Source organism: Bombus vancouverensis, chromosome 4 (assembly GCF_051014615.1).
Source record: "Bombus vancouverensis nearcticus chromosome 4, iyBomVanc1_principal, whole genome shotgun sequence".
In the NCBI taxonomy this organism is placed as follows: Eukaryota; Metazoa; Arthropoda; class Insecta; order Hymenoptera; family Apidae; genus Bombus; species Bombus vancouverensis.
The window spans coordinates 9,191,973-9,208,784 of record NC_134914.1 but is presented as its reverse complement, the minus strand read 5'-3'; the positions used below and the strand labels follow the sequence as shown (position 1 = coordinate 9,208,784).

Here is a 16,812-nt window from a genome sequence, read left to right as displayed (position 1 = left end):
ACGATGTTCCCTGTCCCTCTCGACCATGGTGCCCGCAACGATATTCTCTCATGAACCTTTAAATTATTTCGCTCGTCGATCGAACAAGAACGATCGGAGCATGTGGAATGAGGCATCGCGATACGAGTAGGCAACTTTGATATTTTCATTTCTGATGTGGGTTGCAAAGGAAGATTTATGGATTTGTTGATACGTGGTTGAATTGGTGGTTATATGGAGCTAGTTTAGTGGTTGTTGATTTGAATAGTTGTATTGGATACTTCAGAATAACTTTAGCGAGTTAGATAAGTTTAAATAGCCGGAAATCATACATTCAATTTTCTTTGAACTTGGATGAAATTGAATAAAATTGATGAAAGAACAACAGAAATACAATTTGACGCTATTCCTTGACAGAATTGGTCAATATTACTTCGAATCATAACTTTTACGATAAAGAATCTGACAATATATGAAGTTCTTGATCGAAGCAAAACATTTTTTACTCTTCTATCTCCCTACAAAATCTTGACATCGGGAAATCGACATTTCTCCAAACGAATCGCAAACACGGCGCGAAAGTTTCACCCGAAAGCATTCGAAAAGACTCGCGAACGATTTTCATTCTAAAAGATCGTTCACCAGGAGGAACGATTGACTTCTGACTCCCTGCTAGACAAGGATTAGTGTCTGAAACCGGGGCACGAAATATGGCAAGACAGGTGATTTCCGTGTACTGGAGCGCGAACGTCGAGGGCGCAATTGTTTCTCGGAATGGGAATCACCAGTGCCGGCTAAACGTGAGGGAATTCTTACGGAGCTGTGCCAAGTTCGCTTTTGGCGCAACACGAATAACGGTCTAGGATACTTTAGGTAGAGATGGACCAAGTATTGCGAAAATTTATTTGACAAGTACACAGAGCATCAGTGCCGCTGCATCTTTAAATCCGTTCCTATAAAATTTCGTCGGAAATCAACTACTGATAAGAACTGAAAGAATAATTTTCTACGCTATAATTTGCAAACTATAATAGAAAGCTTTCAACAAGTTTAATGAAACGATTTAATAAAACAATGTAATTTTTGTTAAAATGATCCATTTTATTAGTAACAACAGCGATAGCATAAACTAAAGCTTACAATTTTATCTACTTATTTTCATAGCTATCTATGAAAATATCTTTTATGCTTCTCATAGATTTAGAAAATTACAGATTGCAGAAAAAATAGTTCGTTAATCAGAGTGTTAGGTATTGAAGTATTAACTTTCAAAATAGTTAAATAATATATAAATAGGGACAAATTCTAAGTTTCTGGAAATTATCCATCAGATTCGTCTTTCTTATTATGACTTTATGATTATGAGAATTTCATTGTGTTTCTCATAAAAATCACGTAATTCTTAAGGTGATACGCTTGTCGTCGTATCCCTAACAATACGGAAATCACCACGGATTGCGTAACTTATTACGGATTTGCGTTTATCGTTTATAATCCCGATAGGGAAAGTTGACTAATTGAGGAACCGCTTGAGTAGAAATCTGGGGAAAGGTCTCGCACATCTGCAAAAGAGGACGATCGCATCGATAAGCTTTTTTTCCTGGTTCTAACGTTGTTTCGGAGTATTAGGTAGATTAGGTAAGACGAATACGCTTGTGCACTTTATTATCCTTATACTACGTGAAGCTCTTACGCTCGTGTATTGCTTAATGGATCAATTTTCTATGAATAATCGTGTATGAATAGTCTATGAACGTTGTCGTGAATAGAAATTATCATTTTTACTTCCAAAGTAATAAATTTTATCCTTTCATCTTCTAATAGTTTCTAATAAAATTCTAAATCGCTTTATACGGAATCGATCTTCTTTCAAATCACTTCACTTTACATAACCAAAAATTAATGGATGAGTGTAATGTCAAGTCGTTAAATAATACGTAGTCAACACATAATGTCAAATAGCTGTAAAACTATCAAAAACTTTTCAATTCTTATATGTTATGGTTAATATGATTTTATCGTATCGGAATATAAAATACAAGAATAGAAAAATTCAGAATATAAAAATTAGAAAGCTACACTAAAAAGAGGCTAGAAATAATTTCCACATACCTTCATTTTCCAATGAAACGTTTTCTTATGAGATTTTAGATTTAATTTCCATAATATGAAATTTTTATAATAGTATGAAAGTACTATTATATGATACGAAATTTAATATACTTGAATCTAATTAATTAGTATGCAAATGCTACCACAGGTACAACGATATGCAGATACTTTTCGTAACTACTGTACATCGATGATGCCTGATCGTGTTTTTTGTAAAATTTCAACACGAAATACAAAGTTTTTCTTGGAAGAGAATGCACGTTCTCGGAATAACGTGCATTTCAGAGGAAAAGCAAGTCGACTTATATAAACGCATGGTATCTTATTGTTTTCCGCGAGTCGCTCTCTGTAACGATAATTTTTTGTTATTCCATGCGTGATTCGCCTCGATGGCTAGCTACTCGGTGCAATGGTAATTCACTGTCAATCGCGTGCACGTCGATAAAACGAGCCCTTATCATCGTGACCGAGGAGATTCGAGGCCTTCGTTGCGCAAACGCGTTCGCCTACTTTGAAATCACACGCGCTCTCTGAAATCGCGGATGGTCTCCTCGAATGGTCTCTGAAATTACAGAAATTACCGCTTTGCGGTTGACTTGCTCTAGTGACAAGCGACCTAGCATTTTCTTTGCACCGTATAACATGCCCTATTGACGTGAAGAAAAATTCAAAACGAAAATATAACGTAAAAATATAGGAGAATCGAGCGAACTTAATTTTTGACAACATCGAAAATTTAATATGTTAGAAAAATTTTAAGTATTGATTGAAATTATGTGATTGAGTGTAATTGATTAATTAAATGTCAGTGGAACAATGACACAAGTGATACATTATATTTTATATTTTCTTCAATAAAAACTGCCTTTGAGCTTCTTAATTATGTTCATTAAAATGATTTTAATCTTGAAGGAATAAAGAGTAGAATTTAAGATATCGATACATTACTAATCTTTCATTCATATTACTTGTAGCGAATAATGACGAATGACTGAGATCTGTGAAACACAAAATTTGACTATAGCTACGCGAATATCGTTGTTTCACTATAACGATAGGAAGTCGACCACTACGGATTTCCTCGGGCAACATTGTCGATAAAAACCAAAGACACTATACTTTGTGGTTTCATTTTAATTGCTTAGCGGGGAAGATTAGCAGTCGACCGCATGAAGATTCGTGCAGATATAAATATAGTTGTAAACCATGGCCGAAGCTATTAGAATGGGTGGATGAGAGGAATGGATCGATATAGGACATGTACCTAATTTATTTAATGCGTGCAATCCCAAGACGTTTCACTAGACAAAATCATTAGAAAACTCGTTAACGGGAAGGTCTACAAACGTTCGAAACTTCGCTTTTATGACTCGCCTCGACGATACTCATTGGCGATCGTTACGAATCTTTAATGAGAGGTAGTGACTTTATCTTCATGATAAAAAGCCAACTGCTTACTAATATAGATCCCTATTTTAATTGCGTTTTTTTTTAAACTCGTTTTCCATCTACGAGCATAAAGTTTTAAACGAGCAATTTCTAAAACGAGCCTTTATAATATAAAATTCTTTGTATATTATTTTATAATCGGTTATTGTCAGCAATTTAAAGCTTTTAATCACTGACAACGAACAACGCATAGCTCGTATTAATATCTGATTGATAAATCTTAAAGATTGGTAAATCCCAAGCCAAGACTGGTAAGTATGATCAACATGATCACACATGATTAACGAAAAGATAAGAGCTATTCACAAAAATATGGATTTGCATAAATATCTACAGTCTGCCTATTACAATCTCTTATAAGAAAACTCCGTTAAATCGACCTCGACCGCTTACGTAACGTTCCTCGTCGGGCCACCAGTCGAGGGTTAATCACCGTAACAAATGTCTGCATCGACTCACCGATAGTAATCCTTCTTGCAGTAAATGTTTCCGTCTCTGCTGAAGCAAGTGACTTCGCCATCGAGTCCTTGACGGCAGTGAGAGCATTGAAGGCAGGCCGCGTGCCACCGCCTGTCCACCGCCTGCAAGTAAAACCTGTCGGATATCCGTAGACCGCATCCGGCGCAAACCACCCCCGGAACATCCTCAGACTGTGCGGGAGGAGTGGGTGGTGGCTCCAGCTTTGGGATAGCGTGCAAATGGTCCGTGGTTTGTTGCTCCTGCGAGTGAGTCTGCGGGTGCAGATGCGAATGGTGATGATGGTGATGATGGTGCGTCGTATGCGGAGGCATGGTCAAGTCGCTGGGGTTCTCGAAATTACTGTTGCTATTCCTGTATTCTTGGCCACCTGACAAGCGTTTCAATGGGTAATGAATTATGACGTTTAATTTACAAATTAAGATTGTCGATTTAAAAATGAAAGAAAATTAAGAATCATCGAAAACAATTTTTACTTGAATCGCTAAATGTTATTACGGGTGTAAATTAATCCGATGTGTCTTTAAACAAAATTACCGGTTTGTTCGTGGTACGTGCAATGTAAATTCGATTACCAAATAAAATAATTTTCCTTATTCGATCAATTCACGCGAAGTTGCCAATACGAACACGCGTGAGGTTGTTTTTAAATTGTCGTGAAACATTAAAATATTTCAGTTTAAGATGCTTGTTAGAAACAAGTAAATCTAAATGCATCGAATTAATTTTCGCATTAAATACTTTAAAATTGTACGATATGAAAGAAAGTTGGAAATACTCGAAATATTTCGATGTGATAAAGAATTAAATATTGCTAAAGATAATACAAACACGTACCTCCGGGAGAATCATAATCCCTAGAGTCGTAGGGGGTGGTAGGTCCGTCGTAGCAGTTGTTGTTTGTTCCACAGTGGGTCTGATGCAGGGGTGTATGATGGGGCCCGTGATGGTGGGCGGCAGGAGGACTGCACGGTAAGGTGGTAGGTCGTGCAGCGTCGCCCATAGACGCAGGGAGGCAGGGACTTAGGTCCCTCGCCTGGTCCACTGCTCCGGGCCCCCCCGCACTGCCGGGCCCCCCTTGACGCCCCACAGCCAAGCCGCTGCCACGCTCCTGCGAGCTGGCCGGCTGCTGGAACAAACATACAATCATACACTTTAGAAATTTTCACAATTTACAATCAATATCTTATAATATTTACGTATGTCTGAATTAAGAATATTTATACAAAATTTATATACCTGTGATCGCGATCAAAGATATAGGAGCTAAACATAAATTTGTTTTATCTATTAGAAATGGAGAGCTCACGGCCAAAGAGTGAAAAATGTATTTTTTATTTATTTCTCTACGATCCGATATTTTTAACAAAAGCAGATTGTAACAGAGTATAACTTTAGTTTACTGCTAGAGAATTACATAGTTACAAATTACGAATAATATGTCCATATTTCGCGGCTAACAAGGTGTAAAAACAGCGATTAACTAACGCTAGCTTAAGTAGCAATTAAAAAGATCATAAGACAGGAAAATAACATTAGTTCGATGGCTTTAATCTTATTGTACGATAGGAATGGCTAAAAGGCTCGATGACAACGGGAATGCAAATTTCTCCACGCGAATGGAGCCTAATACGTTAATTGAACTGTAATGTTGCGGTGTTAAACGATTGTTTTACGCGCCTGTATTTTGCAACGCGGTCTCACGCGACACCCGAACGAGCATCGACGGTATTTCACCGTTCACGGTTCAGTAGTCGTATCGAAAAACCGAGTGGAAAGAACCTAATCCTTCCGATCTAACCGCAATTGCGTCGAAACAAAGCATAGTCGATTTGCTCGAGCGAAATTCTCACACCTACGTTGTGCAGTGTTCACAAAAGTCGCTACAAACAGTGTCACCATAAATAAAACGTCGATCGCGAGCAATCACCAACCAGAGAAGAACAGAGGAAGGATAGAGATAGGGTGAAAGTAATGAAAGGAGGCTTCCTTTCATTAATAGTTCGGATAGAATCGAATCGATTCTAAGTCAAAGGGACAAGGGACGTCGAAAAACGCCGCGTCAACGTGGACGCGTCGTAGACCAGTCTCAGCTCAAAAACCTATATAATTCGCAACGACGAAGGGAGGAAAAAAGCTCGCCGGTAAAAGTAGCCGATCTGAGGCAGAGCCGAAGAAGGAGAAGACACTTTCCACCGAAGTCAAAGAGGAGGCACCGTAAAGGACATGGTCGGAAGACGTCGCAACCGCGTAGGATAGGTACTCCTGGTCGTCGTTGTCGGACCGACAACTGGAATAGGCGAAATAGGACAACAACCTAACAGGCACGAAGAGCAAGACGGCGACGGGGACAGTATCCAAAGTGACAGCGGATTACGGCTCGGTTGACATCGGCAAAGGGCAAGGGGTCTAGAGAAAAGGAGAAAGATAAAGAGTGGCATGCTGACGGCAGTAGCCGGTCGCCTCTGATGGATGTCGTAAGGCGGTGTGCGCATGCGCGCGACCCTATAAGGCGCCCGGAGCCGACCAATCCGAGTCGCCGCCGTGTTTCAACTGTCAACGCGGTTGCGGCGTACCGCGGTGCGCTCCAGACATAAATTACGTGGCGAGCTGCCCTGGTCCTCTCCTTCTTGTCCCTCTCTCTTTCCGCCTCCCTTTTTTCCTCTACCCCTCTTTCTCGCTCTTTTTAATACCTTTCAACTTCTCCTTCCCTTCTTCTTTACCCGGGAACCCTTTCTTCCCCATTTCCTTCTCACTCAGGTCATAGAGACCCTACGCTTCCTTAGGCTCTCTCTCGGGTGGAAAACCAATGCCGCACTTTACGACACCAGATACCGGTATTTACTGCATCTCCGTTGAAGCGGCACGTTTGCGATCGAGCCCGAAGGGCGGTTAACTTGTGCGCATAGAACGTCGTAAAGATCGCTACTCTGAGCGGTGATGCCCCACTGTGACGAATTTAAGCTCGTATTCCAACGATCGATGCTAAAGTTGATGGCACTTGCAGTTAGTACCTTCGGTGGATAATAGTCATGCGTCAAGGAATTTTTCTTTTGTCGAAAATCTTTACTCTGAGCATTAAGTTATTAAGAGGAAACGTTGCTTTAAATCTTCTCTCAGGTAAATTATGAAAACTTCTGTTGGAACTTAAAGTTGAAAAATATATCAGACGAATCCTTGAAATTCCCTTTCGTAACCACTGTATGACACAACGTTCAATAATGTAAATTAATTGAAAAACAATTGCAAATGTAACGTAACACTTGTCCCTAATAGGTTAATCAACTTTTTAATTTACCTAGATAAAAGTAAACGAAGTGTATTTCAACGAAAGCAAAATCTTCAATAAACAAGTATATTTTTTCTTTTTCATTAAATAAACATGATTTAGCAATCTGTGGATAATACTAAAGGAAAAAAGATATCTCTACGACGATCTTCTTATTAAATTCGCGTTCCAGTTGCGACATAGATTCTGATTCTCTAAGTTGGCTAGCGACTTCTATCTTTTTCTGTTCTATTTCTTTTTTTCCATTAACTGATTCATCGAACGATAATGGTCCTAGAAATGGCACAAAAGAGATCGATCGGATAAAGCGCGCATGCGCGGCGCCGCGTGTTTCACGACGAGGGAAAACTAATAGAAATTACCAGGTTCGTTTGTTACGGCGGATTTTCACTGTGCAACGTAACGATTACGCGGCGGCCGTTGTTTCTTATGTAATAAACCGGGTCGCGGAAAGAATCCGTGGAACGCGCATTTCGACGTGTCTCTCTGGTGCTTCTGGCGTGCAACCTATCGCGAGTCGTGGCTCGTTTCCTTCGAAGATCATTGATTAAGCTTCGATTGGAACTTTGATTGGGCGACTTTCTTGCCGCTAACAGTAACAACGACACCCCGCGGTGGTGAACTCGATTCTCCGAGGGAATATGCTGGTTTCTAGCAAAACGATTCGAGTCGCTCACCGCAAACGTTATCCGAATATCGTGGAAGAAGATGAAGTTAATTATAATTTTGCTCTTTTTTATTAATTCCCTTGATAGATTTAACTAATATACTTCTTTCTTCCTCTATTTTCTCTATTATTTCTTACACAAAGTTATTGATTTGACAAAGGTCTTAATTTCACTTATTTATAAAGATTTGTAAAGATTACTAAGAATTTCTCAATAATTGTAAGTTTTAATTTAACGGGCTTCCGCTCCTATTCCTGTTTTTTATTTATAAAAGTGGACAATGTCGTCATGTACTTCCTGTCATTGATAGCATCGTGTCTACTCAATGTCAGTTTGTAAACGCAGTTTCTTTCATTCAGTATTTAATTAAAACACATATGTACATACACTGAAATATCGATTTATATTCTGATCGACATACAAATAGGAAACTACGTTTCTCGGAAAAGAAACCTCTACTTTCAATATATTTTTTCACAAAGAATCGTTCTTTTCCCCATTATTTATTATTATATTAAAAACTAACATGTTGAAATTTAATGGATTCAAATATTTCTACCATATTCATAGATACACATATAAAGACATCCTGTACATCTGTTACATGTATATGTATATCAGGCAATCACAATGAAACGTTCTTTTAAATGTTACATCCATAACAACGGATCATCAAGACCTTCAGTCTTGCCTTTATTGGTTCAACAACGTTTGTTACGTTCGCCGATAACACCGGCGCATCATGCAAGAAATCAACCAGGTTTTCATACACTGTTCCACGCTTAATGTCATTATTAACCTCCGCTCGAACAATGCACAGCTTTTTTAACAGTGTAGGCGCATTTCTTAACACTCCATTGTGCCAGGTCGCACTCCTCGAGCCGCGAGCGAAGATGTTCTTTGGTATCAACATAGGTCGCCGCTTTTCTTTTGACGTGCCTCAATGAGATTTCCCAACCTTCCCCTCGTATCGGGCATCGCGGCGAAACAAGCGCCAACAACGAATGCAAATAGAGATATTTCCTCGAGAGAATGCGGCTGGAAATCTCTGTTTTTCCATCTGAACACGCGTTTCTCACGAACATTTTCGCCGAATCCCGTTTTGGTATGCGATCATACTAGAATATCTTCTCGGATCGTAACCTAACCTAAATTTCGAACCGTTTCCACCGTTGCAACAGTTAGAATTATAAATAATATACGGATCTTTCGTCAGTTTCGACAATAAGAAAGGATTGATTATATATTGAGGATTACAGGAAGAGTAGGTGAACAGGAAGAACAACGCTCTCATTCTTCAAAGCAGTGTACAATCGCAAGATTTATGAAGTATGTTAACGATTGTGTGAACTCGACACAGTGTGATATAAAGAATAGGAACAAAGAATGGATATATAGTATATGATTAACACTAATAGCAACCATTCATGAGAGTTAATTGAGAATTAACACCGCAGATTGTGATGTATCGTAGATTTAGTCCTTTGCCAGTCTACTAATCCCAATCCTAGACTCTGTTCTCAGAAACTCCATTGATTATTCTAAATGCAAAAGGAGCATCCTCGTTTCGTTGCCTTCACCACGGAAAAGGTCAATCGTCCGTATTTCATTGGAAAATTCCTATCAACCAATGAATTCCATTATCATCGGTTATCACTATAAACCACGTACCAGAGATTTTTCAATTCCAATCGCAGAACTCTGCTTTCATGAAATTCCACGGTTATCCTAAATATCAGATCAATAACTTCATCTTCCTCCTTTCGCCGTGAGATCAATCAGCGATGCTTCACTGAAAAATTTCGTATTGGAAAATTTCAACGACGCCAAATGCATTCCGGTTGGTTATAGAAGCTGAACGAGTTCCATTTCCAGAATTTGCCCGATGGTCGATTTCGTAAGAGCGAACGCGACAACCGGCGAGTAGCTCGCGCGAACAGACGAGAGATCGATACGGGCATCCTATAAATTTCCCACGAAACGGCACGACCGGTCGATCGATCTTCACTCGACTTCGCGAGATCCTTATCCATCTCGAGAGTGGACCTGCCACAGGCGGCCGGGTGCTCGGACTGTAAAACAGACTTTCACCGTAGCTCTAACTTGCACAAGACTCCGCCTTTTTCATTTTCACGAAACGTGAAGTAAATAACGAGCGCGGAATCCGTCGGGATGCCGGCACGAAAAGCCAGTAGAATGCCGCCAGAAATGCCGCTCGACGGTCGTTCGATTGTGCGACAACCTCTCCGAACTACTGCCGAGATATCGACTGTCGATTACATTGGTCGCCATGTACATCTACTTTTGTATTTTTTTCTTTCGTCTGTTACTTTACTTTTCCTCTTTCCGTATCTTTTTTCTTTTCCCTTCTGTTTCATTAATTTTTCTAGGGCAAACAGACGCGTGGACCGCGTGCACACCAAGATAACACGATGTATTAAGTTCGCGCCGTGACTTTCAGATTGATAAGTAATCGATGATTCATCTGTTTCGCGTCGGGGTAACTTGCGTCGAGCCGTTAACGAGTTATCAAAGCAGAGATACGCTGGTCCATTAGATAGAAAATACGAGGTCGAGTTGGAAATTTTTATTGAACAACCACGTTCTCGTGGAACCTATAAAATCTTTCTTCCCAAACACTTTCTTCCCAGAGGCTGTTTCCTCCGTCTGTTCGCGAACAAGGAATGGGGTAATTGGAGCGTGATTCTTTTTGTAGCGCGACACGATCTCGTATGATTTACGAGAAGTCATCAGTATGAATCAGACACGACTCGAGCCGAGAATTTTTCTACGATCGTTCCCCCTCGTTTGGAAAACGCCGAGCCGCCTGTTTCCAGACGGAGAAGTTAACTGGAGACTGGAGACTTAACCATGGGAAAATGGATCTCAAATCGAATGGAGTCTGCAGTCGTTCTATAAGGAGGATGAGAAACGAGTCGGTTTCGCGCGGGAAAAGTTCCAAGGACCATACGGTCCGAATACGGCAGGAATAGGAGAGCTGGTAAAATTTATTGGGGACGATCTCTCGCTGCGTCGCCTCCATGACGGCTCCGGTGCTTAATCATTTTTCGGGACAAAAAGAAACGCGAAATTAACCATTTCTTTATCACTCTTGCGAGTCATTACGAAAAGCTTAGGAGCAACGGATAACGATTAACGACGGATAACGGAAAAACGATTTGAACGACGAACATGGACAATGCATTTGGCCTGAGTAGAAACTGAGTAAAGACGTGTAGAAGAAAGAGCATGATCCTTGATCTTGTTGATTTTGAAATATTATAAGTGTTATAAATAGACCAATTTACTTTTATCAATACATTAGCGTATACATAAGGTATGATCAAATAGAACAGTTAACGTATCAATGTTAGACTCTGTAGAAAGGACAATAGTTTTATTTCTACAAATTTATCAGCCACGAATGTGCTAAAAGAGATACTCAATGACGAATCTGGAATGTATATACTTCCAACCCACGATTCAAATTTTTAAGGTCCACAATTTTTATCTCCTATTGTCCATATTTACATTACATTAAAAACCATAATAAATTATTAATTACTAGAAATAGTATTAAAAGCAATAAATTGCTGATTATGAACATCTTCAGAAAACTGTCACCAATATCGCAACTATAAATCTTGTAACATATCCTCTCAATTTTTTCAACTTGCAAATTTCCGAAATCCTCAAGCTCCAATGCCAAGAATTCTCAGCATGTCCTATCATCGATACTAAAAGCGAGACCACAAAAAAATCAAACCAGGAAATTCGCTCGCAGTCCGAATCTGGCATCTCTCTTTGTCCCATTTCTCTCTCGCTCTGTCGATTCTATAAACACGCGCGTCCCGTGTTGGCCGCGTATCAGCTTCCCTTGGCCAGCCATGATAGTGATAACAATAAACAGCCTCGTCCACTCGGCGGACGGGCTGCAGCTTGTGGTTTCTCTTAAAACGCGTGGGCGACGCTTAACACCGCAGAGAACCGATAAACTGCTCGCTATCTGCACTTCTCCGCGGCGACCGGCTACCAACCGGCCGGACCTCGAGCTACTCGCGACCGGACAAAAATATTGGATCGTGGCTGTTCGTGTGCTACTGTGCCACCTCGGTTATTCGGCTGCTACGACGACAGCCAACTGAGAGAAACAAAAAACGAGAAAAAGGAATAAAGAAGGAAGGTGTTTTCGAAGGAAGAAGCCACCAGTCGAGCTCTAAATATAGATTCAACCCCTTTGGATCAGAGACTGGTCTTAAACAGTATTGGTGTATTTTACGAGGATTTGATGAGAGCAGGATTTTGAAGGTGAATGATCGAAAATGGTACATAATGGTCGATGGTACTTTTACCACTATTCAGTGTTTATTTTCTATTTTCTTATTCCTATTTTACTTTTAATTTTTAATTTCATGTGGAATTTTTAATTTTATTATTAAACTGTTGGTAATGGATGACAGATTACTTGCGAATGTAAGGATTAATTATATTAAAAATGACGCAAAAAAGCTAATGTTTTTTGCTTGGTATAAGATACGTACTTTTTTGTGAAATCGAGATGGTTGTTCTCGACTCGATGTTGAAATTATTGTTTCGCTTCTTTCAATTACGTCGCGTGTCATGTATATGTAAATATAAAAAATTCTAATTTCAAGTTCGATAAAATGTCATGTAAATTCTTCCGCTCGAGAAACTTAACCGACCCAACTTCAATCTTCGACCTCCCACGTTATCGTACAGAAACACTGTTTTCATTCAACAAGAAGAAATTATCATTTCTAATTATTTTTAATCTGTACATATTATGAAACGAGTTCGACTATCAATCCGCTCGAATTTTCACGAATTTCTAGCACGACTTTGATCGCCATGAATATTAAACGTATCGCGTTTTTGCGTGTGATTGCGAAACCTGCGCTTTGCAAATTTTATGAATCACGACACCGAACGAAATCGCATATTGTCGGCCTCGAATTTTCCCGACCAATTCTCGCTATCGACGCTTTCCACGCGATTAAACGATTTCTTAATGACAAAAATGACGAAGAATCAAAACCGAATCAAAGTGATAAAAGATCGAGAGCGAGAAATCTACTTGATCGAACGATACTACGATATTCTGTGGAAATAAAAAAAGAGATTGAAAAAATGGAAAAATATGGAGACGAATATTATCGTCCTTGCGTCACATCCGGTGCGTCATTGCACAATCGCCAGGACTATCGAGATCCGAGGGAAGCGACTCGTTTGCAGTGAGGCAAAGAATACGTAACGATAATTGAGAAATTATGAATTTGGACGATTGTTCCAGGAAATCGGTGATCTCAACTGCGTAGAAATATCGTATTATCATACTACGTGTTCAGTTTTGTTTTCTTCTTCTGGTACGATGTTTGCGAAGAAGATTTTGATTTAACGACGCTCGCATAATTTCATCGCTCGTTTCAATGTTACGTCTACAATGATCTTATGTTTCCTGCGACGTGTGTATTTAGAACAAAAGTTCCGCTAGATTTCTTCCTTGTTCGATGTCAATCCAAATGAACGTGATTAATAACTACTAACAATCAAAGAAGTTTCTTTTTTCACATCATTTACGCATGGGTAGAAAATAAAGACAATTAACTCCTATCTTTTAGAAAGTCTTAATCTTTGTATTTCATTGGTGCTACTACGCAAAATTGACCAGATGAAAATTGTTTTTTTTTTGTATCGTTTCCACTGAGACAAAATAAAAGAGAGAACGCTACTGTATAAATAAAAGTATACTAAAATTCTTCGTCAATCGTATAATCTCTGTATATTTTCAATGTTATTTACAATTAACCAAACGAAGCTTTATTCACATAGACAATTTTTCTTTTTATATTATTCTAAGAAAAAAAAAGGGATGTGAAAGAAAATGAATCTCGCAACTGCCTGGCAAAGCAAAGAGGTGTAAGAGTACTTGAAGTAAGAGATGAGAAAACAGTTATTTAAATACTAAAACGAGACGAGATACCGGGGACACAGAACGGCGGCACGCCGAGCAGGCCAAGAATCGCGACCCGACCCCGAGATACCGCTTTCCCTCCCTCTGTGGCCACTTCGCGTTCCGGGAAAATTCAGATCGCGTCTTCGTCTGCCAACGACGCGACGCCCGATTCGACCGCTATTAATCACGTGCAAAACCGTGATCGGCCCGCTGAAAGCATGAGTAAACGTTTCGACGTGCCGCAACGAGGACCGTTTGAAAATTTTGCGAAACGTCCGACCGACAGATGATGCATTCGAAGAAACACAAACGGACAGATTCAATCTTCTTGCGACTATTCGTGACTTTGATGTATTCGGGAATTTTGAAAGGGTCTCGTCGAGTATTTAAAGAAAATGGAACAATCAATGAGACAACTATGTTTCCGAGTTGTCAGCAAGAGTGAAAATCGGAACGTTTGACGATAGACAAAAAGTGAAAACAAAGAGAAATTTTCCTAGAAGCTGTAAAACTGCCAGTGGGAAACGAATTTCCTGTTCGTCGAATATAAATCATGCGTTCTTACGACGGAAAGAGCATAGTGGAACGAATTAATTTAGGAATCGCGATTAAAAGATCTATTCTACCCAACGTGTTTTTTATTCCGAGAACCGCCAGTGAACAGGCTGTTAGGATATTAACAAGTTCCTGTGCAATAAATTAGCCACCTAGAACCAAGCTCTACTTCATAAATGTCTATTTATTCGTTCTTTTACTTGGTGATCCCTTATTCGATGATTCACCGAAATTCAAACGCATGACGAATAAAAATCTTTATCTTCTAACGTGTGATAGGAAATTCATTTCGTTACATTTCTTACGTATGAATAAGAATCAAAAAGAAGAAGGGGAATTCCGTTCCACTAAATTTCACTAAAAAACTCATATTCCTTTATAACGTTTTTCTATATAATCAATTCTAAACAAAATATTTGGAAAGTATTAAATGTTCGTGTTTAAAGCACAATCACGAAACAGAATTACGAGCAATTCCGTTTCCTCAAATTTCGCCGAAAAGTTAAAGAAACGCGGAAGAACTGACAAATTTTTGCCGAGAGACGAACGTGTCACTCTGGAGGACAGTTTCGCGAGCCACGATAGGCAAGAGCATATCGCCTCCAGTCCGTACCTAAATAAATGACAAAAGATGGAGCACGGCGCGGATTTATTAAACGTTCGTCCCGCGATGACCGCCGCCGCTTCGTGGCGGATATATCTCAACAGGCCCGGCCAATAAATTACGCTCGACACAAACGGACCACTATCACGGACAGACACGTTCGTGCCACGTCGCGCTTATCTCATCGAAGTTACAATAATCACACTCTCTTCGGCCGGCTCCATGCTGACGCACGCGTCCGGCTGCATGCATAGAAAAAAATCGAAAACGTCCAGAGACTAAACGACGCCAAATCCGTGTGACGCTGATTAGATGCGTTCCACCAATATCAGTTTCAACGAATGAATTTCAATCGACCGACTACAGGTCAGAATCGATGAAAGCTTGTTTGTTGAATCACCACTTGTACGCCACGGATGTTTATGTATATTCATATTTTGATAACAATACTAATCATATTATCGTAATGACTATTTATGTCATATCACAATGTGTATATCATAATGATTATTTTGCTTTGAACATCATTCTTCGAACAATGGTTTAATGATTATATACGTACATAGTTGTCTCGATGATTTGAACGAAGGTTTGGAATAATTTAAGATGGTCTGAGTGGGTTCGAAAGGCATCGAAGCCGAGAAAGAGAATGTGGAACAGTTTAAGCGCAGGTTACTTTCAGAAAATTTCAGAGCAGACGTAGAATAAATTAACGTCAATATCTTCTGAGCTTTTGGAAGAAGATTCCTGTCGAATTACGCCAGTAGGAGGAAATATATAGGTGGAAGAGTAACATCGAGAAACTGAGTTCGATAGGGAAGAAGATGTAAATTTCACTCTTAAAATCTGCAATCTTCGAAATATTCGAAAGTATTAAGCTCCCCCTTTAATTCCTCCGATCTTAATTATCTTAACATTGCTTCAGATTTTAGATTCTTATATCACCACTTACATTTCAACAACATACAAGGACTTTTAAATGTTTCAAAAGAAACTTTGACATATTAACGATTCTTTCGTGTTCTCCTTGAATTTAAGAAATATTTTAATAGTAGGAAAATTTGTGTCAAAGATTACCAAAGAGCGTAACATTAATCGTGGTATGAAAGAAAACGTTCTGTAACTTGCAAGTTTCGGCTCAACTATCATTCAATCACGTTATAATGCAACTGTGTCTTAAAACCACCTCTAACCACGAAGTCAACATTGTTCCAGTGGCAAGAATGTCTGCTCAACCCGACGAATAACTCCCGTCAAGCATACGAAACGTCTGAAAAATCCGTCGCAGACCCGAACTCGTAATTCACGCAGTTGTCGCGGAAATTGTTATTTATTTTCGCCGCAGTCGCGGCCCCTGTCGCGAGATGAATTATTCGATCGTGCACGCGGTCACAAAGGAGCGTAGGAAAATCTCGGGTTGCGCAACGAAGAAACAGAGAAAATTAAGCCGGTTGAAAGCCAAACTGATCGACTCTGTTTTCCGTAACAATGTTTTATTTTGACAGGTAATGGAATATACGATTAAATTTTTCATAAATACGCAAAAATATGTAATCGATGTACGATAAACGCGTCAACTCAGCAAAAGCTAAACGATTAACCTCGGTTGAGACGATCAGTTTGACTCTTGTGTGATTCAATTGCGCTGGCCACTCGTCGCCGGCACGAAAACGGCGCGCCATTCCCGCGCCCCGTTTTGCGTTTC

The 16,812-nt window shown here is 39.6% G+C and overlaps 1 protein-coding gene across 2 annotated transcripts in view; it reads right to left on the bottom strand.

The window, feature by feature from the left end:
* Nucleotides 1-16,812, bottom strand: part of LOC117156812 (protein apterous-like) — a 54,424-nt gene that overhangs the window by 33,807 nt on the left and 3,805 nt on the right. Inside the window, exons 2-3 of one of the 2 annotated variants that reach the window (XM_033334181.2) lie at nt 4,855-5,146; nt 4,000-4,387 (exon numbers count right to left, since the gene is read on the bottom strand). In XM_033334181.2, the coding sequence (XP_033190072.1) occupies nt 4,000-4,387; nt 4,855-5,146 (680 nt within the window). The remainder of the gene's footprint in view (nt 1-3,999; nt 4,388-4,854; nt 5,147-16,812) is intronic. The other variant, XM_033334182.2, reaches the window with a different exon arrangement.